This window comes from Perna viridis, chromosome 15 (genome assembly GCF_037379345.1).
Source record: "Perna viridis isolate PV_CMFRI_1.1 ecotype Kerala chromosome 15, ASM3737934v1, whole genome shotgun sequence".
NCBI lineage: Eukaryota > Metazoa > Mollusca > Bivalvia > Mytilida > Mytilidae > Perna > Perna viridis.
In genome coordinates, this window is record NC_142459.1 from 20,786,597 (window position 1) to 20,805,788 (window position 19,192).

At 33.9% G+C, this 19,192-nt stretch overlaps 1 protein-coding gene across 7 annotated transcripts; it reads left to right on the top strand.

Moving 5' to 3' along the window:
• Positions 1-795: 795 nt before the first annotated feature.
• LOC148597424 (glucose transporter type 1-like) lies at positions 796-19,170 on the top strand. 7 transcript variants are annotated; one of them, XM_088563302.1, is made up of 14 exons: positions 796-943; positions 5,236-5,344; positions 5,772-5,867; positions 7,108-7,268; positions 8,779-8,903; positions 9,495-9,665; positions 9,953-10,060; positions 11,604-11,692; positions 12,680-12,769; positions 13,995-14,093; positions 14,414-14,626; positions 16,348-16,423; positions 17,328-17,455; positions 18,667-19,170. In XM_088563302.1, exons 2-14 carry the CDS (start codon positions 5,270-5,272, stop codon positions 18,865-18,867), a joined length of 1,632 nt encoding a protein of 543 aa, XP_088419428.1. In that variant the 5' UTR covers positions 796-943; positions 5,236-5,269; the 3' UTR covers positions 18,868-19,170. The 7 variants fall into 7 exon arrangements, with proteins under 7 accessions (XP_088419428.1, XP_088419430.1, XP_088419433.1 ...); XM_088563304.1 differs by lacking the exon at positions 796-943 and adding an exon at positions 1,944-1,974; XM_088563301.1 differs by lacking the exon at positions 796-943 and adding an exon at positions 1,994-2,130 and having other exon boundaries at positions 5,234-5,344.
• Positions 19,171-19,192: the final 22 nt, after the last annotated feature.

Here is a 19,192-nt window from a genome sequence, read left to right on the forward strand (position 1 = left end):
TCAAGGATTTCTGGTTAGGGGAGTATAGTCTAAACATTCACATTAATGATTCCTTATTCTAAAGTTCAACAGTTATAACATGTTGGACAAATAGTGTCAAAACCCCCATTTTATATCACTGACCTAGACCGAAACTAAACGGCTCATACTCAAAGATTTTTTTTCTAAAAAGTTGTACAAAATAGTCAAGCAAACTAACATATGTAAATAAAAAAAAGAATTATGAAATGGGACACAAAACAACCGCGAAGCAAGGTTCTGACTATAGACACATATTACAGCGAGTTATACAGTTAACTTCAGGGAATAAAGTTAAATGACCAGGCATTACCTGATACAATTATATAACTGGGCAATTGACAATGAGATTTTAACTTTCTAGTTATTTAGTTTGATAGAAAGCTTAAATATGTTTTGTCAATGGTCAAGTTAACTACCTAGCTAAGGCATCAGGTGATAGCCATTTAATTAAGGTAAGACTAACTCTATTCCCTGCAGATAATCATTTTACTCGCTGTTTAATAAACCTAACATGACTAGAATAAGGGACAATTAGTCAAGAACTGACGTTCTTATACACGATGACCTTTTCCTTCATTTACAGAGTCTTAGATCAACCCAAGCTGAGTAGGTCAAAAACTGGTGACATAGACCTTATGCTCTTTGCGTGAACATTTTCCATAGCAACATAAAATTCCTAATGACAAATGATACCTACATTTGCCTATATATTTATCTCGTTTAAGATATATCTCAAACATCTTTATCAATGATATTTGCGAAGATCTTAAAAGTTTACAATTAAACCCGTAGTAAAGATTATTTTCACGTGAGGATATACATAACTTTAAGAGAATGATTGATTGGGACTACACGTGTTTAGTTATGTCATTCTTTAGAGCATAGTTTTATTAGATATAAACAGTCTTCTCTACAACGATCGGTAAGTCTTTCATGTAAAATTATCAATTGATCAAAATGATTTATCTCGTGAAAAAATTTGAATAAAGCTGATCTTAATATTAGTGTATTGGGAACGATTAATTTAGAGCCACCCGGAACCGGACGTCCAAGCAATCTCTCTGTCGTTTGGTACAATTTATCGAAATTAAAATCATACAAGAAGATGGATTTCTAGTATTAACTTGTATCTTTCATATGTTTCTTTACAATCAATTTAAAGATACATTTGGACGATACTGTTAAAAAAATATTATCTTGTAGTGTTCCTGTAATTATCAAAACTGACAACTTGACTAAGTACGGGAGAATGTAAATGTTTTAATGATTTCTCTTATATTTCGAAAACATATTAAAGTGAGAATTAATTTATACTTCTCATTTTTATTAAACTTTGATCATTGGAAACCAAGTGGTGATTCTGCAGGCTGTTACATAGGACTACGCGTAGTGGACGATGGAGACACTACCGAGCTTTCCCAAGAAGTTATTTTTTTCGATGTTCTATCAGTTCAAATCATGAAAATAGTGTTCGTCCGTCCGCGGAGCCTCTTTTTTTTATTTCGTCTCTCTCCGGTCACCGCTTCGACTGGTATTGGTAAGTAACGTTCCAATGTCCTATATACTTTTGTAGATTATAGGCTATACGGACACACGGTTATACTTTTGTTTATCTTTCCAATAAAAAGACAAGGTGATTTATTTTCAGTGTCACTGTCATACATGTAGTACATGTTACAAATGTGCATGTTATCGTGATATACCAAAATAAAACCATGTATGGGAAACACATTACCTGTCTTGTAAAACCTGTGCAAACAGTATCTGAATAACTGGTAAACTGTCTAAACCAAACACCCGGGCATGTCTTCCATGTGGTTATTAATTTAGAACCTGTTAAAACTGGTTATCTGTTCAAATGCATTAACTTTCTTTATTAATTCAAATGTAAGCCCGATAAGCCATGTATCATTACATAACATCGCAGAACAATAGAATTGTTGGTTTGTTCAGGTAATACAGGTTTCGCTTTAGATGAAATACACAAATGATTAACAGGCTATTTTTATATACCACGTGTAACATATTTTACTTCAACAACACAAATGTTACGTTGCTGTAGGCGAATACACATCAAAATAAGGTTTTATAGATTTAAGATGTAGAAAATTTTAAAAGGTAAGAAATATTGTTATTTTACTTGACGTTTGGTAATAGGACAGACTGCCACGCCGTCAGAAGGGGTAAAAAAAGCTACATGCATGTAAAGACATAAATGTAGTCGAAGTTAAGATTTTCGCTAATTCACTGCGTTTAAACGCCGCTTACGCTTCCGATGTTTACAAACATATGTTGTTGCTGTAAAAATTAATATTTACGTTTTTCTGTACGTATTCTGGATCAATTCCGATTTTACTGTTATAACTGCTACAGTAAAACCCGAATTAATCAGAAACGAAACGTTAAAACATCACAAATGAGGGTTCCAAAGAGCATTCTTAGACAATTCAAAGGAGTCGGGCGGGTAGGCAAGTTTTCCTTGAGAGAATGAAAAGTTTTTGTTAGTGTTAATATATTGAAGTTTCTATAAAAGGGAATAGAAATATGCATTTAATTACTCAGTAATGTACATGTACTACACAAGTGAATATTCATATTGTTAACTGTTTTTCATATTTTTCGTTTAGGAAAAATATTGGTTCAGGGTTAGGCCCCCTTTTCTTTGGATTAACCGCTGTCAATTATCAACCAATTCACCTTACTTTACAATACCAAAAAAATAATTGATACAAATGGGAATGCTTACCATTTACCTTGCAAAAAGCTTTTTATTTTAAGGTAGCGGCTTTTAAGTTTAGGATAAACATAATTTATTGGTAAAATCAGAGATGCAGATGGGCACCAACTAAATGCACTATTATTTAATTGAAGAGTGGATATATGAAAAGACAAAAAATCAATTTAGGAGCTCTCCCTAATACATGTACATCTTGACCAACAACCAGGATCGTTATGGGAAAATGCAACTTAAACAAACAACAACAATTAACATTTCTGTTTTGTACAGTCGGGTAAATAATGGCATGCAAAACACTGACCTACATGTACTCATTCTAGGAACATCCATTTAATTTTTATTTGAGGAGGTCTAAAGTTATATCCTAGATTTTATTTCCATAGTTATTTTTTTCCAATTTTTATTTTTTTATTTATAATTACTCGCCCTCTAATTACTTGTGTATTAATCATGAGTTCTGATCCGGGTTATTTAATTTAATTATTGCTTTACCACTCTCCCCTTTCAAAATCAAATCGGTTATTCCTATAACCACCTCGCACTTTTGGTACATATAATACATATGTGCATGTATACATGTACGTTGATACGGGGTTATTACAAGAGCATACTCTTACATAACAGTAATTAAAGTGACAAAATGTATGGAAATTTTAAAAGGGAATTGGGGTACGTGCTGGTTATTATTAGGCCTTTTTCCGACGCTAGCAACAACCAGTTTAATATCCGCCAGGGTCCCAACACCAAATTCCTGAAATGAAAATCTAAATATATAAAGGTACATGTATATCGCGTATCTTTATTTCCTGGAGTACTTTCATGTATAGATATTTTAAACCTGGCCCTAGTTATAACACACCCTAAGGTTTGAGATATCGGTGTTATCTGCCTATGAAGTCTCGAGCTCCTAGTGAATGAGTTATTGCTGTGTCACAAGTCTACTTTAATCAATGAATGACTCAATTAAAGTTGTAATTCTTTTAATTGGAATGCGACATTCTCCCTCTTCTTCCTTTTATCCTGGCACATTGTAAAGAAAAAAAAAATAACTAGGAGTCGATCATTTGATTCCAAAGGGGACCACATTTTTAGTGCCCGGATGACATATCACAACATGACATATCTATTATTTTGAAAATCGGGAGTCTGATAAAAGGAAAGTGCTACATGTGCATACATAAAGAATAGATTGCTATTGACAGGATTACAAGAAAACATCTACAGAACTTTAAAGTGTTATCTCTTGTAAGAATCAGACAGTGGGTGAAACATTGTATGAGAGAACCCACCGTTTTGAAATTTTTTGACTATTAGCTCCATAAGAATCAAGGAAGAAAGACAAGAATTTCTATATCATGTTGGTGCATTAAGTTATAATTTCATTGAAATGCTCTGAAAATGAATATTTCAAGAGCAGATATTTCTGTCAAAATCGAATTTCTCTAACATTTTATTGAACAATTTTTGAGCAAATCCAGTGTTGCAGAGATCAAATAATGGTCTTTCCAAATAGAGAAAGCATCCTTGAGTGAGATTTTATCGTCAGATTGGTGGGGTTTTGACAGGCATGTGTCTGATTTTTCCCATTTTCCTGATTCTTACAAACACTTACACTTAAGACATAGAATAGAATAAACTAATTTTATTTTCAATATATGGTTGACCAAATATTAGTTTTGATCTTGATAGAGAATGTTTTAAGCGGAGATAGAATTGGGAAGTAAAAACTTGTTTTTACCTGTCCGATTCTAATTCTTAGTGAACTCTGATGCTTTGGAAGTGTGAATATTTCCTGGTTCTGGCAAAAAAACATCGTATCTCAATGTTTCAATGAGAGCAGCTTGATTTTCTCTAAATTTACTTTTACTAGAGTTGCTCATTTACTTTCGTTACTTTGTATGTGTTATCTTGGTTATTTTCCGTTTCCCTTACCTAGTCTTTGTCCCTGAATTACATTCATTTGATTTCCGCTAGAATCTTGGTCCCCTTGATTATTCTTCACTTTACGAGACAGTTAATATTTGTTACTTGTTCGAAATCATTTGATATTTCGATACCTAACATCCCATGGTTTTTCCATGATTATGCATTGGTGCATGTGAAACTCTTACAGGCAAGCGATGGTACCTTTGATTATTTTTTTTAACTTAATTCTAAAAAAAAATAAAATGCATTTACCGCACATAGAAAACACTCAAGGTATATAACTCTTACAATAGAACCTGCCTGAATTAAGTATAACACACCATTCTTACTGTAGAACTCTTATTGTAGAACCTGCCTGAATTAAAGATGACACATCACTCTTAACTGTAGAACCTGTCTTAATTTAAGATAGACATCACTCTTATTGAAGTACCGGACTAAAATTAAGATGACACATCACTCTGATTGTAGAACCTGTCTTAATTTAAAATGACACATCACTCTTATTGTAGAATCTGCCTGATTCTTACCTATAACTATTCTCATTGTAGATGACTAGCACAAAAGAACGTTAAGGATCTGAACATGGCTTCTACAGACGACATAAGTATAACTGTATCCTCTCAAAAGGAACTTGCCACCACTGATAAAAATGAAGGAGTAAGTTTGTAATCAAAAAAAAAAATTAAAGGAACAATATAATATGAGAGATAAAGTTTGTAATCCACCTTTTATTTTTACTTCATGGCTCGTAATAATTTTTTATGATGTATAAGATTTGATACATAAATGGGGAAATATTGCTTGATAAAACTAGTACGATATCTGGAAATATGCACAGATGTACTCATTTCCATCCCCTTTTCGTCCTTTAAATTAGAAGCGGCAAATCTTATATTCAAGGACCACTTTACTGGGAGTATAATATATATAAATCTCACGTTACAAGACGTTGGTAAATTTAATTGTTATTTCTCCGTTGGCTTTTAATCTTTTTAATTCAAATTTTGATAAACAACTGGACCTATGATTTTTTAACGAATAGTTTGAACCCAACGATAAAACCACTCGTTTTATTTGGTTACAGAAGGTAACAGGAAGACTGGTGCTGGCTGTGTTCGCTGCTATCCTTGGCTCTCTACAGTTTGGTTTCAATACTGGCGTCATCAATGCTCCTGAGGGTGTAAGTATTAGGTGTATATTTAGATGCTTATTATTCCAGCCTCTTCGAATTTTCCAATTTTTTTTTAATTTGAGGTAAAGATGAAATCTTGCTTTTAAGTCCTGCTCAAGGTCAAAGGCAAGACCAGAAATTTCGTAAAGACGGTCAGGAAAATGGGTATCCAGGTTATTATTGTCCAATGCTAGACGGTGTCCTCTGAATGGTTGTCTATAACTATATTTCATCATTTATCATTTAACTGCACTAGTTACTGTCTTAAGGGCATTTCCGGCTGATAATTCAATTTGATTTGTAGCAACCTTTGTGTTTATTTTGTATTTTGTTTGGTACTGTATCGTCGATTGGTCGCAGTCTGCTGTTCAAATAATCCTATACACAATAAATTTTTGTTACACTTTTGAATCAAATCTATACTAAAAGGAATGTTTCTATTTTTTTAAGTAGCACTCCAGCTAAGAATCATGCAAAAAGTGATTTATCGGTGAAAAGCCTATACATTTTTATTTTTGATATTTTATTTGAATAGCTATAGTAAACAGAAATTAACATGTGGTTTTTCATATAACCCGTGCTCTTAGGAGATAAAAATTATGTAGAATGCACTGTAGATTTCAAAATTAAGGGAGATAACTCTGTAAAAACACTCAAATACAATAGAATCTATTGGATTTTCAATGTTGATTGTCTTCTAAGAAAAGACAGATCGGAATGAATAATTACACATTTCATAATAGAGACCTTTAAAACAACTTATTAACAAAAATAAAAATATGTAGCCTTTTTTTTGGGGTGTATCACATTCTTACAAAAACTAGTACTTAACAGGTTATACGAAACAACCCCGTATGCGCCAATTCACAATTTTTTTATAAACCCCTTCGGCTAACCAGGTTATTTCGTATATCCTGTTCAAAAATTAGAAACATTCCTTAAGAAATAGATAAAATTGGACAAAAAAAATGCAACCAGCAAAATATCGGAGGCGCATACCTGACATGCATTAGTACGCCCACTGATATTGGGGGAACATTTGCATGAAACCTTCATTGGAACAAAGTCTACCTAAAAAAACTGTCTTGCCTCGCTTTGATCGGCCTTTACTTTTATTTACGCCCCCAACCCGAAACCCTGGATCCGCCCCTGTGTGTCGAAAGTGTCGCGGAACCACTTGGAGATTAACGACATCATCACAATTTACCAATATATAGCACGTATTACAAGGTTTCTTTTAACTTTTTAGAAAATCAAAGAGTTTATGAATGTCTCTCACTATGAAAGGACAGGAGAACAGTTTTCGGGGGATACGATTCTCAATTTATACTCACTATTGGTCGCCATCTTTGCTGTTGGAGGAATGATTGGAGGGCTGATAGCTGGATGGTGGGCTGATTGTTTTGGAAGGTGAAGTTTATATTAGTGATTTTTAAACACACAAATACAATATAATTCCTGTTTATAGGCCTTTAATATTGAGATATTAGTCTTAACAAATATTAAAGGAATGACTGTTATGATTTTTTTCGATCTATTTAGAATTAACCTCAATCACGTAGTACACATTAAATAAAAATATAACAGTCATTCCTTATAATTTAATTTTAGTATCAAAATTTAACAAGTAAATCATTAAAAAAAGGTTGATGACGTCATACTCACATTACAAAATTTGGTCAATGAAATGATGGACATTTTTTTTCCAATCAGAAAGAGTGTAACTTTTGAAATGAAATTTTCAATACATAGTTAGCGTTTTTTTTATCTAGGTATCTGAAGTTATACAAATAGTCAATGCAGTATAAAAACAGGTCCATTTAAATAGTTGTTGTTCATAAATATTTTTTATGGGATTTGTTTCCGTCATTTTTTTTTAAGTAAGTTGTCTATCAAAAGCATTAAAGAGTAATCAAGGGAACCAAGATTCTAGCGGAAATCAATAGAATGTAATCCAGGGACAAATACCAGACATGGGAAACAGACAAACACAACAAACACAACAAAGAACATAAGGTATCTTGAATAATACATACAAAGTAATAAAAGTAAATGAGCAACTCTGACTCCACTAAAAACTGGGAGCGTGGACTAGGTGCACCGGTAGCGTAAGCGTCCTCTGCTTTTCTAGAAACACCCACCGAGTTGCTCATAAAAAGTCAAGTCTGGGTTAGACGAAAGAGGAAAGGAAAACTATGACACGTTGAACAATTCAGTTATCATGGTGCAGATGAATACACTATCCACGAGATCATGATGACGACCATAAAACGTTTGTAGTGATGACTTAGATCTTGTAGCAACATACATGTAACCCTGTTCCAGAAGACTTATTGTAAGAAGTCTAGAGCAATACACAAAATCCGGCAAGCTCTGGCATAACGTATGAGTTGTGATATGAGAACTCCATACGCATGTGCTGAAGGGCTGTTGCACGGAGGAAAGGAAAGTTTCAACAGTTCTGAATGAAAAGTCATAACGTTTGTCGTAAAGTTTGGTCAATAGTTTACCTTTACCATCGATCTCTAAGTGAAGGTCAAGATATGAGGCTGACTTCACAGTGTCTGTAGTATCCTTTATTTCAAGTTCTTTGGGGGTAGATGCGATGTATCAAATCCCCGAAACTAGGTTTGTTTAACGACAATACGTCATCTAAATAGCTGAAACTGAGATTATAAGATCTAGCTTAATGATATTCTTTCTTTCGGATCAGTTCAGCTATAAAGTCAGCCTCAGTGAAGTAATAGGTCAGCAAGTGGAGGAGCACAATGATATAATTACACTTTATATAGTAAGTATTGAAATAGGGATTATGATAAAAAAAAATCGATAATTAACCGCGATTTCGACCGTGGGAATATCGTCATGGTTACGGTTTCTTTGGTAATTGCTCATTTTGACGATATACATGTATTTACAGGAAGTTTGGTCTGATATTGAATACTCTACCTGGTATAGGCGCTGCATGTTTAATGTTCTTTGGGCGTCATGCTAACTCGTATGAGATGATCATAGCTGGCAGATTCCTTGTCGGTTTCAATTGCGGTAAGTGTTTTTTTTTCTTTTATCATCCATATCGTATTGTAACGGCGGCGGTGTCGACTAAAATACATATATTTTAATTCTAAAACAAGACCTACATTTGAACATGTACCATGCTTTGTTTTGTAACGACTTTTATGCTCTCGGTGATTTTGGTCGTATCGCGAAAAGGAATTTTTCCAAAAGGGAATAATCCTTGTGAAATCATGTGAAATCGGGTAAATCATGCTCAAAGTGAAATTTATTACAGTAAGATGCCGTTACAACGAATAAAATAGTTAATTTCGGGGATGGAGTTGGTTTTCTAATGACATTTCTTCGGTAGTTACTAGTACTAGTTACTGGACAGTAACTAATTTTTGAAGTTATATATTATACTCGCTTTAAGATACTGCCTACTAATAACGCAATATTTAACTTGCATATTAACGTTTCACTTCAAAGAAAAATACAGTAGGCCCATTGAATCTCACCTTTTGACCGTTTTAATATATGTACATGTAGTTCCATCGAAGAATTACTAGATCATTTCTTTTTTATGTTGTTTTTGCTAGTAGGATCATTGTTTTTTAATCGGTACATCATGTTTTTCAGGTTTATACACTGGATTGACACCATTATACCTGTCTGAGATTTCTACTCCTAACATTAGAGGTGCTCTAGGTACCCTTCATCAGTTCGGAGTTGTCATTGGTATCTTGTTTTCACAAGTTTTAGGTTTTCCGGAAGTACTTGGGAATGGAATGTACTGGCACGTGCTTTTAGGTACATAATTGTTATCCATGTACATGTTTACATGTATCCAATGAAATTGTGAGACTGATTTTTTGGGATAAAAATTTGAAAATAGGTAACAAATAAAACAAACGTTAAACACATAACACAAACGTCACATTGATAGGAGCAAGAAACTACACAATGTATTAAAAAGATTATGTTCTGCAGCTTTCCGTTTATTTCTGTTCTACGACTTTGTTTTATGCAATGGGCATAGCAATTTATCATACCCCTCTGTGTCATGAAAGCCCTCTATTGGTTTATTTCTGTTATAGGGCTGTGTGTTATTCCATGTGCCCTACAGCTGGTATTGATGCCTTTATGTCCGGAGAGTCCACGATATTTATTGATTACAAAAGAGCAAGAAGAAAAAGCATTAAACTGTAAGTGAAATATATAATACTTAAACAATACTTTTTTTTATGTATTTGTGATGATTCTGTGTATGATTGCTTGAGTTTATGTCGTTACACCTACAACGTAAGAGGTTGGAATTACATCACTCAATAGATGGCAAGAAATCAGTAAATAGCTTTGGAGTAAATTTGAGGGGCTAATGGAGACTTTGAGATGAAACATAAGTCAATATTGACAAAGCATAGCTGTAAAGCGTCATCACTTCTTTCATAGGGTTTAGTTAACATTTAAGTGTAAGTATTTGTAAGAATCAGGCAAAATGGGAAAAATCAGAAACATGCACGTCAAAACCCTATCGATATGACAATGTAATATTACTCAAGGATACTATCTGTATTTGAAAAGACAAGACTATTATTTGATCTCGGCATCACTGGCTTTGTACTGACAGTTTTAAGTAGAATCGAAGAAAAATGGCAGAGTTATCTGCCCTTGAAATGTTCATTTTCAGTGCATTTCAGTGAAATTGTAACTCAATGGTCCAGCATGATATGGAAAATCTTGTATGTTTTCCTTGATTCTAATGTTGCAAACAGTCAAATTACACTACATGTATCAAAATGATGGGTTGGCTTTTTCATACCATGTTTCACCTACTGCCTGATTCTTACAGGGACTTACACTTAAAATGATTCAACAGTCAGACTGAGTTAAGGAACAAGTTCCAAACTTCATATGATATCATGATCATCCTGACGATATCATCCTTGGCTGATCATCTCTCTTGACTTCCGATTTTTTATCAAATAGACAAAGCATTTTAAGTCAGTTTAAAGCCTAAAAATGATAATTATCTCAATACTAAATCAAACTTAATAGCACGCAATGGCTGACTAAATTAAACCTAAAAATTACTATAAGTAGAACAAGCCTCTCTCAGAGTTAATTTTTACATGTAACTGAAATTAAAGGGGGAAAACATACTAACTTTAAAAAAAATCAATTCAGAAATTTTACTCGTCAACATTTTCTCTGGAGGGCCACTTAATTTTCTTACTTATCAAATATTTACTAAGTATTTGACCTCTAAAAGATTTGTTTTTTTATTCAATTAGAAAATATTAACAAAATGTCGCCTATAACCTGCGTGATCAAAATAATGAAAAAAAACACAAGTATTTTCAAATGTTTGTTTTGTGAATAGTATATTTAAACTTTTAGTGCCTAAATTGTTTAATTATGTACATATTGACTTAACCTGAAAATTTTTTTTTTTTTCAAAATGACATTCGGGGTAATAAAATTTACTAAACAATGTTAAAATATAGTGTGAAAAATTATAAATTTTACTCGGCCAAAACTTGGGACAAGGGTTAGGGACTGTGTGCTTCGGAAGGGAAGTGATTCGGTTTGTGTAAATACGTCGGTTTTAGGATTGGTGTTCATGCTATTTTTGGTTAACTTTCCATAAGACAAAGATGCTATTCCTCAATGAACTTGACATTTCTGATCCTTTAACAATATGATATTACTGGTTCACTGGTTTTGACCTATATTTACTTTTTCCAGCATTAAGGACCCTACGAGGTACATCTATGGTTGACGCCGACATGTCGGAGATGAAACGAGAACAAACCAGTCGGAAAGCCGAGGCTAAGGTACATGTAGTTCAAGACAAATTAGCGCACCTTAATGTAATCTACACAGTTCACATGGCAATCTATAGTTTGTAGATTGTGTTTACATGTTGGGCATGTTGGTTTAGCAAAACATCTTTGGATTCAACATCTTGATGTTTCACTGCACATTAAACTTCGTAAGTCATTAATACATGACTGCTACAGCGTTCCATATAACAGATTGTGTAATTCTGTACAATGGGATATTTTTCATACTTTGATTGTACAGAGAAACTTGCTCTGCCAGACATAGAAGGAGGGATAGTGGTTTGTAACTAGATTAAGGAAATAAGGTTTTTTTAACTTCAGTTTGTCCACTAGGTGACCGTTGGTACAATTCCTGAGAATATCTGCATGCCTATGAGCATATTTTTTTTCAAGGGAGTTTACATTTTCATGAACCTGGTACTCACGAATCGCCATGAAATGAACTTTTAATAACACATGTCGCCCAACTTTGTTTCTGAACAATATTCAACATTGTCGGTCACCTTCACCTTATTGGTGAGTTATCAAAAAAAAGTTATCTTCATACACCGGCAAACGAAGCTAAGGGATATCTTTATGTACATAGACATTACTCTGTCCACCCGCCTACGTGTCTGTCTTCCCTTCGTCCATGTACTATCTCATAAACCGTTTGATAGATTTCGAAGACCCTGATACAAAGGGTAAGTTCACGTGCATCATACACATGTATAAATAAGCATGGATCGTGCAAAATATTTTTCCGTAGGCTTTCCAACTGAAGGGTTTTACACGATATGTACATATTCTTAAGCTTATAATGCAGCATCCCACTCAAACCAATAATGAATTTTCAAGAAGTCTTTAAAAATATAGTCTTGGTATATGTTGAATATAGGTTTACAAATTTGAACAATACAAGCGGTACATACATGTATATGTGTATATCTCAGTAACAAAAGTTTTGTTTGAAAAAAAAATATTTTCCATGCTTTCAAGGACGAACTTGACGCCCCGTCTACTGGCTTTGTCCGGAACAGGCGAGACAGAAATTTCTTCGTTGTAATTCATAAAATAAAGTGTAAATTTGTGAGTATATTTTGGTAGGTTACATGTAAGATATTGCTTTGCATGTTAATTCAATCCATCTGCGAGAAAAGGAATGACGTTTACTTATATTTTGACCTCACACATTTATACGCTTGGTAATTCCTATGGCTTTCAACTAATTTCCAAGGTTCCTCTATCACTCTCTTTATTTCTTCCACTGGATAAGTGGCTTGCTTAATTAGTTTTTAATTTTTCTTATGAACAAATGGAACGATGTTAAAATTGTAAAAAATGAAAAAAAAACATGATTAACATTTTTCATTTTTTTGTTTGTTAACAGTGGCGGCTCCAGGGACGGTTCTCCACCTTTGTTGGAAAAATTTTTTATGCAATGTTTAGGGTAATTCATATCCCCCGAATCACACACATACAATATACCTTTTTGGTCGAACTTTAGTATTTTAATTTTGTAGGTGAATACACGAAGTTTTAACTTAACGAAGTTAAGTAGCACTCCAGCTAAGTATCATGCAAAATGTGATTCATGGGTAAAAAGCCTACATATTTTTATTTTTGATATTTTGTTTGAAATGTCATAGTAAACAGAAATTAACATGTGGTTTTTCATATAACCCGTGCTCTTAGGAGATACAAATTATATAGAATGCACTATAGATTTCAAAATTAAGGGAGATAACTCTGTAAATGGCACTCAAATACAATAGAATCTACTGGATTTCAATGTGGATTATCTCCTAAGGGCAGGCAGATTTGAATGAATAATTACACATTTCATAATATAGATCCATAAAACAACCTAATTACAAAAATAAAAATATGTAGCCTTTTTTGGGATGTATCACATTTTTTTGCATGATTCTTACAAAGACAGCTACTTAAACCTCAGTAAATGTGCAATAAGTCTGTTCAGAAATTCAAATGTTATTATAACTACCGGGAGTAAACTGTACGGTCTGTTACGGGAAAATTATAGTTGATGTATGCTTACACGACATTACTTTTGGTTTCACCATAACTTGTCTTTATATCCTACTCACACAAAGTTAAAAAAACTGAAATAGAAATCACGTATATTGAAGATGTTTCATAAGTAAAACTTCATTCATTCTGGTCAACAATGAGGGTTTGGAGTTGTACAGTGTACTTTTGTACATGTGTGTTTGTGCATGCGTACTGATTTGGGTTTTGATGTTTCCTCTGTCTGCTGAGTATTTTCACTTCTACTTTATTATTATATTTATAGATTGGTATGTTTCACCTTCTGAAGAAGAGGTCCCTTTGGATGCCTCTAGTGATTAGCATAGTCATGCACCTTTCACAACAGCTTTCGGGAATTAATGCAGTATGTTCAGTTTATCTTATCAAATCTATGCTAAACTTTAAAAACTTTAGAAAAAAAAACCAAATGTCTGCAAGCAACTATTACAACAAGTAATGCGTGTAGAATAGGACAAAATATTTTTTGATACAGAATAGATACAGAAACAGAAATATTGAGGCGACAGTCCACTGCAATCAGACACAAACCCACAGAAATATTTAGCATGCATATCTTTGTCAATGGATGAATAAGGAACAAGAATTCATGGATGTTCCGTTGCGATTTTTAAATCATACATACGATACTGCTACTTTACTGTCTTTTATCTTTCACTTTTCCAGATATTTTACTATTCAGCAACACTTTTCAAAAGCGCGGGAGTATCCGAGTCTACTGCTGCTCACGCCACTAGTGGGATAGGTGCAATTATGGTCGTGATGACGCTTATCACAATTCCATTAATGGACATCATTGGAAGAAGAACTCTGCATCTGACTGGTTTAGCGGGAATGTTTGTTTTCAGTATTCTAATTACCTTATCGCTAATCTTCCAGGTATGTTTGGGTCTCAAATGCTTAATATACTAGTTAAAAGTTAATACTTCATATAAAGTAACTGCAACGCTACGACACTGAAACTTGCCAAAACAAACCTGTATGTTGGCTGCCTGCAAGAACTTCTTAAAAACACTGGAACGAATGCGGCTTTTGAGATTGGTGCAATCGTCATCGTCTATTGATTTAGACAAGGAGTTGTTTAAAACATATTATTATGTAGAAAGCAATACTTTGTGGTAAGCTACTTGTGTAAAAAAATGATATATACGCGAAATAATTTCTGAACTTTCTCGTGACAGAACGTCACCAAACCGAACATCAAGTCAGTGGTCACAAACTTTATAATTTATGCTGAAAATAACAAAAGATTATGGAAAAAATCCATACAATAAATAGTATATTCAATAAGCTACTGGGAAGAACGAAAAGATAATCACTTATGCCAAAAAAATCATTTGTAAGGAAGTTAATACACAGTATACATGTAACATATATTAAGTTCTATTTGTTAACGGCTCCACATAACAGAACATGTCGACCTGTAGGGTTCTCTAGGATGCATCTTTTCTTTCCTTCTAAACTGAAGTTATTTTGTAGATACATGATACAAGGACCTTTAGCTAACATACAACTGATGTCAAAATATTACAAATATACAAGTTTGTATAGTTTTATGAAGGTGTTTTTTAATCATGTTGTTATCTGATCGTACAAACCACAATAAAACAATGCACCGAATAACATCCATTGTTTGTATATTGGTGTACCTTGTGGTGTGTATTAGATATTACAAAAAGTTCACGAATTTGTCATTTTTATGCAAATATGTGATGTTAATATATTTTCGAATGATTGAAAGCCAAATGTTCCAATTAAATAAACGTCACAAATGTACAAGTAACAATTTAGAAACAAGTTCATAGAATCTGGTACAGTGGTCTAGGGTATTCTTTGTAGATCTGATTGCCATCATTGGATCCAAGGGTGGGGGGGCGGCAGCTTTAACCTTGAAAAGTTTGTATAATTCGAAAATTATGTTAGATTCGTGCAATTCGTGGGATCAAAAATGACAACCCATCCCTTCCAAAGTGTCTGGTTTGCTTACCTTGTTGGAGTTTTCAGTGTTTTGTGATTTCTATGGCTGTTTGTTTTCTTTTTAAGTGAATTTGCCATTTGATGTTCCTGTGAAAATACTATATTGGCTATTAGTATATTATAAAACCTCCTATCCGTCTGTTTTGACAGTACTTTTGTGAAGCCCTGAACTGTGTCTGGAGTTTGAAATTCACTCTAAACCCTGCAGACAGCGGTATGATAATAACCAGAAACCGCATCAAGTGAATGATTTACGCGAACTAATCAAATTTTCAACTGAAATATGATTTGAATACAGTTCGAGAATTCCATATGCCTGTCTGCAGTGGCTAGTAAGAGAGAAAACGATAGGTGCCGCTGTTTGGAAATTATACTAACGTATGTTACTCAAACGTTCTTGGTAATGGTGCATGTAAACCGACGTTTTCCTTTGGTTAATGCTATACTTGTGTATGTACATGTATGTCTCATGTCTCCACAGGTAGCTGGAGTCAAACTTCTTTTATTATTTTTAGACCTGTCATTTGGTCTAACAGCTCTCTGAACATTGCAAAGTGGATTCAATATTTCAGTTAATGGCACTGAATCTGTATAATTGAGTTTACAATATTTATGTCTTACAGGAAAAGGCCAACTGGGTGAAGATTGCTACCATCGTAGTGTCTCTGTGTTTTGTAGTTTTCTTTGCCATTGGACCAGGTAAATTTTCTTTTTACTTTTCCGACGCAGTCGGTATTGAGTTTGCTTTGACATCACGTGATACGCATGAAGCTTAACCATGACAACGAAACCGATTGAGCTTACAGCCTAGCATTTCATAGGACAAAAGTGATAGCAACTGTGAAATTCAAAGCTCCATTAGGGGCATTGTTGTCTAGAATATTTTCAATCACGTTGACACATACATGAATTCACACTTGTCATTTTGCTCCGAATTACCCCAGATTTGTCTACTTATAACCTTTTGACGTCAATGAAGCAATATAATTATAAATTGTGACGTCATTAATCTTTAAGTTGAAGGAGAATGCACTACGAAAACAACCGGAATTTTTTTGTCAATGGCTTTCACAAGTGTAAATACGTCTGTAGATTCTGATACATGTATATTTAAGGATTGGAAATAGCTTGTTGAACCAATTAAATAATTGAAATACTAAACGTAGCACAGTATGTGTATAGGATACCAAATAAATTCATAACTTAAATAGACTTTGGGTTTCGTGAGGGACACAAGGGGAACCAAGACTCGAGCAAAACAATATTTTCTAAGGATAAAAACGAGACAGGGAAAATATGGATACACACAACAAATAACATGAAATAAACAAAACAACACGCACAAAAAAAAATCCCAATATTAAATGAGCAACCGGACTCGACTGAAAACTGAGAGCATAGACCAAGTGCGCCGGTAGGGCAGACATCCTCTGTATTTTTGGAAACACCGGCCGAGTTCACAAAAAGTCAAGCCCTGGGTAGACGAAAGAGGAAAGGAAAACTATGACACCGTGAAAAGAAAAGTTATTATCTGCCCACGCAAAAACTAACGATATTTATTGCCTCAGACACTACTTATCTACAAAACATGCTTATTTTACAGGGTCTATTCCATGGATGATCGTAGCGGAATTATTTTCCCAGGGTCCTAGACCAGCAGCCATGAGTATCAGCGTCTTGATCAACTGGGTGTTTAATTTCGCTGTGGGTTATGTATATCCTATATTACAGGTAAGGATTAACAAGCTCCGAAAAAATGTTTATACAGTTAACAGGATGATGAAATAATGAAACAAGTTAATGTGGGGGTATTGAAATATATACCAATACAAAAACAGCAAAGCTTAACTGTGTTTCAGTCTTCAGAGAAGTCAATCTGTTATGCCTCCAGATTTTCAATTATACCTTTTTTTGAAAATTTCTTTGTTGTCTTCTCTTATAGGTAGACACGAAACATGCACCAGAAAATGCCCCATAACCCCTTTACATTATCCTTGTTTTCTTTATTAATGTCTGTCAACGAAATATTTTTGTGTAATACATAGAAATTGTTACATTCTACATGTACATGTTTCCTATTTCTAGTGGTTGTTAATACATGAATTCACACACATTGCATTTTGCTCACAAATGCCCAGATTTATCTCTGAATGGCCTTTGACGCCAGAAAAACCTCTGTAATTTTTCTTTGTGATGTCAGTATTGGGTCTGCAAGTCGTTTTTGAATAGCAGACTATGACTCATTGTCGTGAAATCACGGCGTCACATGACGAGAATTACACACCCTATTAAGGAAAGAAATGTTAAGAGGTATAAAAGAAATACTGTGTCTGTCCGTCCGTCTATCTGTGCATCTTGTTATGAACTTGCAACATTAATATTTTTAGATATACATTTGCGAAGGGAGATAATCAAATTTCTTATACTCGTGTGACAGGACGGTCTACCTGCGTTGTAGTAGGTAGTGAGATTTTAATTCGGTTAAGGATTAATTCATTAGCCATATCGGTTTGTCGCTGACTTAAGCTTGTCACCGTGTGGTCTAGGGTTCAATCCTCGGTTGTGGAGATGTAGTCATGATTTCCGGTTACAATACATGTACTATATTTTTACACTTATTTCCTCATTTAAAGTACATACTTCTGTTTGATTTTGCAAGATGACAGAAAAGAATGCTCTTTGTTATAAATATGATCCACCTTACGTGTGTATGTTGCAAGTGAATGAAATACTCAGTTGTTCATGTACAAAAAATGTAGCTCACCCACAATTACATTTGGGCTTTCCTTCTGTTTCTTAATGTTTGCTGGTATTGTCTTTGTCTTTGTTTCCTTTTTGTGTCGACTTTTAGCTTCAAGCATTGTTCTTATTATTATTTATTAAAAATCTGAATTTCGTTATAATTCTACAATGTACTTACGTATTACTTATTTTTATTTCAGAAAGCTATAGGGCATTATTCATTCCTGCCATTCACAGGATTCCTTGCGCTATTTTGGATATTTTTGTTTAAATATTTACCAGAAACAAAGAATAAAACAATAGAAGAGATATCTTCTCAATGGAACAGATCAAAGGAAGTGCCCACTGAGGATACTGGTCTTGTACAGTTCAAAACTACATCAAAAGAAAACAGTGGATAAAATAGAAAAGTAAAACTATTAGAAAAAATGTACTGACAGAAGACACTGAACTTGTATAATTATCTCATAATGAAAATAACTAGAATTGTATGTCCCAAAATTTATGTTTGGGAACATATTACTAGTGGGATGGTCGGATATGTCATCATGACACTTGGTACTACAACTATTTCAAATGATATGTCGTTAATTTACGATTCTCTCCGTAAAGTGCCGAACGGGACATTGGTTTTGAGTGGACACATTTCTTTGTTTTGTCTTACGTCGTTATTATGTTCTTTTAAATATAGAATTTGCATGGTGCGTGTTTGCATCTTTGTCAATT